The sequence below is a fragment of the Triticum dicoccoides genome, chromosome 5B, assembly GCF_002162155.2.
Source record: "Triticum dicoccoides isolate Atlit2015 ecotype Zavitan chromosome 5B, WEW_v2.0, whole genome shotgun sequence".
In the NCBI taxonomy this organism is placed as follows: domain Eukaryota; kingdom Viridiplantae; phylum Streptophyta; class Magnoliopsida; order Poales; family Poaceae; genus Triticum; species Triticum dicoccoides.
Genome location: NC_041389.1, coordinates 392,034,712 through 392,040,700, shown reverse-complemented (window position 1 = coordinate 392,040,700; position 5,989 = coordinate 392,034,712). Strand labels below are relative to the sequence as shown.

General features: G+C 54.1%; 1 protein-coding gene across 1 annotated transcript in view; it reads right to left on the bottom strand.

Annotated features, from left to right (window-relative positions):
- Window positions 1-3,985: 3,985 nt before the first annotated feature.
- Window positions 3,986-5,989, bottom strand: part of LOC119305563 — a 4,573-nt gene continuing 2,569 nt past the window's right edge. The window contains exons 5-7 of the mRNA XM_037582051.1: window positions 5,326-5,820; window positions 5,012-5,228; window positions 3,986-4,886 (exon numbers count right to left, since the gene is read on the bottom strand). Coding sequence (XP_037437948.1) covers window positions 4,252-4,886; window positions 5,012-5,228; window positions 5,326-5,820 — 1,347 coding nt within the window. The 3' untranslated portion in view covers window positions 3,986-4,251. The remainder of the gene's footprint in view (window positions 4,887-5,011; window positions 5,229-5,325; window positions 5,821-5,989) is intronic.

Below are 5,989 nucleotides of genomic sequence, written 5' to 3'. Positions count from 1 at the left end.
GGGCCCGGCCTTGCCCCAGCCAGCTCCGGCGGCGCCTGGAGGGAAGCTGGGGGCGGTGTGAGGGGGTTGGTAGCGGCGCGACTCGGAGGTGGCAGCAGGGGGGCGATCGCAGGCCGGAGAGCGGGAGCGTCCGCCGCGCGCTGGCGAGCGGCCACTGTCCCGGCATCGGGGAGGAGACGGGGAGCGGCGGCGCTGCATTCTCCACTCGAGAGCGGGCTCGGGCGAGCGGGACCGGGAACGGTCCCGGCGGTCAGCCCTGGCCGGAGAACAGCGCGGTGGGGAGCGATAGTCCGAGCGAGGGGGTGAGCTGCGGTCGGAGCGGGGAGGGGACACTGGCCGTTGCGGGACGAGAGTTTCCTGCGGAGGTCTGCTTCTTGGCGGGCGGCTTCGGGAGAGGGCCGGGGATCAGCGCGACGGTCGTTTGGCCAACGCTTGGGGCGCGGGGCCTCGTCACCCCAGTCGAACGGCATGGTTGCCGGCGGGGAAGGTGCGAGAGGGCGGGCGAGAGGGGTGGCGGCGGCGGGGAGAGCGGGAGGAGCGGCCGTTAGGGTTGAAGACGAGGGAGCCAGGGGAGACTGTTGGGTTGGGTGCCGAAGCAGCCCAGCGGGGAGCCAAATGGCTGGGCGACCCGAATGGGCCGGCCCACTAGCGGATCCGGGAGGGGGGCCCAGGACAGAGGGGGCGGCCCATAGAGGGGGAAGCCCATGACGCGTTCGGCCCATGCGGTCACGGCCCAGCCAGCGAGGCAGGGGATGGGCGCGTGGGTTTCCCTTGGCCGCCATCCCCGCCGCGGCCGGCTCCGGAGCCATCGGGGGAACGGGCCACGAACGCCGGGGAGCTTGAATGGGCGACATGCGAAGCGCAGAGGATCCGAAGGTCGCGATGAAAGGCCGAAATGGCAAGGAGCGCCGGAGGGGGGGAGAACACGTCGGGGGAGCATCCGAGCGACAAGGTGGCGCCATTGGCACGACGGTAGGGCGCAGCCGTCGCGAGGCGCCAAGACATGCGCGCCAGCCCCTGGTCGGACCGCCCCGCGACACCCCACGCCGGAGCGCGGCGGCGGCGAGCAGTCCGGGGTCCCAAGGCGGCGGCTTTCCTGGGCGTCAACGGCGAGGCCACCGCAGCGGGCCGGCGAGCGCGTGGGGGAGCACCGGAGCAACCGAACCGCGGCAATGGTACGGAATCCGCCCGGGATACGACCGGCCGAGACGGGGGATCTTGGCGCACAACCGGACGGCCGGCCCCCACATCGACCAACTCCGCGATGTCCGTCCAGCGAACGCCGGAGACGGCGAGGAGGGCGGAGAGGGGGAGGGGGCGGCGACGGCCGGGGGCGACGGGGGAGGGAGCCGCGGGGGAGGCCTCCGGCGGCCGGGAGGACGGTGGCGCTGCCGCGGGCTCCGGGTCGCCAGGGACGTCGCAGGAGCTCATTTCACTATTTGGAGAAGCCTTATCCCCCTTTCAGTAGGCTGCTATTCGGTGCATCAAGCAACCGGCGGAGAATTTGTTGCACTAATGTCATTATCTTCCCCTGTACGTACTAGTATCTCTTATGTATACCAAGTATTAATTATGCCGACGGAGATCTAGACACTAGTAGTGACACACGCCTCGTGATACCATATATTTTATGTGTCAAACCATTAACTTTCCTTTCGTGTGTCTCAAACCATTTATTGGTGCATTTTATTATCAATTTTATATTTAAATTATACAATATCTCTTCAATCAAGACTTATTTTTATGCGTTGGCATGTGATACGCTCTACGGTAGATATAAAAGCTTAATTTTTGACACTGGTCTTGCTCAAATGCTAGCTCCGCCAAAATGCGAGGGGAGGGGAGATGTTGATATATGGGCAGGTCATGAGAACATGGTGAGCGCGATATGTGAGAGAGGGTGAGTGGGCAATGATATATGGGCTGGAGGTGTAGTATGTTCAAGGGTATCAAAAGAGGGCTAAAGGAGAGAATAAATTTAGATATGAAGGACTATAGTGGAAAACATGTAGATGGTAACACTCTTATTGCTAGGGTCGAAAATAAGAAAGTCCTATGGTGATGATAGCAAAGTTGTTTGGAGCTATTCACTCAATGGCCGCGAGGGGGTGTGATCCTATGCATAACATACTTTGATCAAATCTTATTAGAAATTTCATCGTGATAAATGCTCGTCTTAATTATTTTCTTATTTTAGCACCTACCTTTTTGACTGACATGACACTTGTCATGGCCACCAGTGTGTGTACACCTCTTCGTTGCTCTACGGTGTGACACTCGTATAACGGGCTAAAACTAAAGGTTGGTTACAGCTTTCCCGTTTCTATCTCCTCATCTGTCCATTCTCCTCAACGTATTATTGCATTAATTTTCTACCAGGTAATTGCCTTTCTACATCTCATCCTCTTCCTTGATGCCACTCCAAAGAAAGAAAGAAAAGGGAAGCTTTTCTCCACTGATTTTTGTCCATGGGTCATCTACACTACACCTACACCAGGTAATATTGCACCGGATACTTCCATTTGGTGCATGCACCATTTTTTCCATCCTCTCGTGATATGAATGATATTAATTCCTGTGAGTTGTGCATTGTATATATGTATTTTCGGCCCTTCCTGCTTTAATTTGCTTCCATCCAATCTTCTACTGACTACTACTCCTTAGTTTACTTACGATACATTTTCTAGATCATCGTATGCGCTGTGCCCCCCCGGGACGGTTCAAACCATGGGATGATGCGCAAAAAAGAACTAGATGATGTGTGGCATGTACGTACAATTGTTCGTGACCGGCATCCAGGTTGGCGTTGCGAGAGAGGCCAGTAGGCCGTTGTTCGGTGCAGCAAGCAACCGGCCGGTGCAATCCTCATGTCAGCTGGTTCGTCGGCGTCTGCATGTGCCTGCCCACCACGGCCAGGAACGGCCCGGGGCAACAGATGCACACGGACTTGGTGAACCCGCCCAAGCACCAGCCACGCTGCCCATTCTTGTGCTAGGGTATCTAGATGACGTGCTGAATCGTATTGTAATGCCTGCTTATACGATTGAGGTCGTTCAACAAAATGACTGCTTGTCCCAACACCGCTCCCGTGACAAAGTGGCATGGAAGATGACATGTTCGGGCACTGGGCTGTTAGCAGCGAGGCATCATGACTTGTTGTTGAGGCGAAAACAGCTAGGCCCTTCACCTCGTCTAAAAAGAGTTTACTGCATGCAACTACCTCTGGCCGCCATCAATTCTAGAAGTACTCCCTCCGTTCGGAAATACTTGTCGAGGAAATGGATATATCTAGACGTATTTTAGTTTTAGATACATCCATTTTCACGACAAGTAATTCTGGTCCGAGGGAGTAGAAATTTGCACTTTAAACTCAGAAAACAATGTTTTTTTTTAACTCAGAAAACAATGTTGTTTGGTGTATCCAAAATTTACCAGCGTAGCCTATGAGGCGCAAAATTGCTGGAATTTGATCTCACTAATGCCATTCTTCTCTTCTACTCCCTCCGTCTCAGAATAAGTTTTACCCTGCCAGATTATGTGGCCGGCTAGTTTTAGCCTGCCAGTTTCACGAGGAGATTAATATGCAGCAAGGAAAGCGGCGACCCAGTGAAGTACTCCGTAGTAAGACTAGAATTTGGTGTCCAGACAGTGAGAACTGGTCACGACCTGCAGCATGTTTGGGCAGGATCAGGTTCCTGGGCCAGTTTGGGGGGCAGTCTGAACCACCAAGCCAACAACCTGCCTGGCTTTCTCCTCCTCTGGATGCATGATGATAGATACACCGCTCGGTGTACTCCAGGAAGAAGAAGAAAAACAAGATTTTTTTTTGAGCTGAAAAAATAAGATTTTCTTTTGAGCTGAAAAAACAAGAATTCCGACAAGTACTCCCTCCGCAAACTAATATAAGAGTGTTTTGATCATTAAAAGTGATCTAAACAATCTTATATTAGTTTACCGAGGGAGTAGTTGACAGAGACCAAACACGAGGAGCAAAACACAAGATTCTTTTTTGGTTGAAAAAACAAGAATTTCTGACAACTAGACAGACACCAAACATGAGGAGCAAAACATATGACGAATGTCTCCTTTTATTTGAAGTTCAGAAAGCACAAACAACTATGTGCCTAGAATGGTAATGAAAAGCACGCACAAATGCGATAAGCGAATGCACGAAATGTTTGAGAAATTAAACAGCGGTTCATGAATGGAAAGTTGAGGCCAGAGAGACTTCATCACATCCTGCTACCAGCTTCAGTCATACATGGTGAGATCGATCACCTCCGATTCGTCCATGGCGACGACAGGAGCCTCTGCGTTGGTGACGCATATCTCCTGCATGGGCACTGCTAGCTTCACCGGCGCAGCGCCTCCACTGGAGGCAGAGCCACTGGCGCCTCCCTGGCTGCCGCTGCCCTCCGAAGACCCCATTTTCTTGACGCCAGAAGATTTCCCAGCCTTGCCCTTGCATTCAGCGCAGTTGAGGCCGTCAGAGTTTGCAGGATCAACCCGGCAGCGCTTGGCACCAGCTGAGCCGCCGCCACGGGACATGCCATCTCCAGCACCCCCCTTGTCTGGAACTGTCTTGGCAGGTTCATCAGCAGGACCCTTGCCCTTTCCATCCTGCAGCCTTTCTTCCTCGAAAGAGTGATCCAGTTCCAGGATCCTCTTCCGTGGAGGAACAGAGTTTGCAGATCCGTCCTCCTGAGGTTGCAGCAGCAGTCCTGCTGGGCTTGGCGCGGCCGCGGCCGCCTTCTTCTTCTTCTTCAGGTCAAGGGTTATCTTGGCTGCAACATCTGTTCTTGCATCCAGAGGCATCCACTGCTCCTCACGCCACTCAAACGACTTCCGCAGAGAGTCCACTTTGAACTCCACGAGTCTCCCCTCCCCTGGAAATTTCAGCAAGCAAGCATGCATGAGGCAGAGCTCCAGTCCAGTGTTCTAATAAGTACTCCGTACATATTAACCGAATATATACTACCATTACAAGAGAGCTCAAAGCCGGCTAGCTCACCTTGGAGATAAACTTTGACGTGGCCAGCAGTCTCCTGCTGCAGCACGATCCCCTCCCACCATCCGCCGTTCAGCTGCGCGTCGATGATGACCCCGACATCCACCGGAGACTCGATCTTCCTGTAGTGTGATGGGAGCTGTGGGCGGAGCATGGCCCTTTTGGCTAGGCGTATGCCCAGGCGGTCAGGCTCCGCAGTTCTTGCAACTTTGAGCCATTCCTGCAAAACAAGGAAATTCCGGTTGAGCACATACATCATCATCATCGTCAACACATGCAAGATATATACCGGAGCAAGAAGAGGAAGCAGGACCAACCTTGAGCTGCCCTTTGCCCTCGGGTTTCCGAAGGTCTTGGTACCGCACCCAGATCGTGTTATTTTGCTCGTTCCTCTTGACTACCACGCATTTGAACCAACAGCCCCTCACGCTGCTGTCTTGGCTCAGGGCTTCAAGACGGCTGCCGGGCTGGAGCATCTTCTCAGCAGGGTTCACCATGGTTGACGCATCACTGGCTGCTGCGTTACCAGTATCACTCGGGGGCGGCTGATTCTGCGCGGTGGTCTGACAGTTCACCACGCTGCGGGGAACGACACTGCTTTCGACGGTCTGGCCATTGGTGACACTGTGTTGTGTTGCGCTGCATGGAGGGGGCATCTCCTTTTGCTTCTGCTTCTCCATGGCTTTGTCGCCCATAACAGCGCTGGAACTGGAAGGAGTTGCGCGGCATGCAGGGGGCTTCTGCTTCTCCATGGTTTTGTCACCGATAACAGTAGTGCTGGAAGCAGTTGCGCTGCATGGAGGGGGCTTCTGCTTTTCCATGGTTTTCTCACCAATAACAGCGCTTGAAGGAGTTGCGCTGCATGGAGGGGCCTTCTGCTTCTTCTTCTTCTCCATTGTTTTCTCACCAATAACAGCGCTTGAAGGAGTTGCGCTGCATGGAGGGGCCTTCTGCTTCTTCTTCTTCTCCATGGTTTTGTCA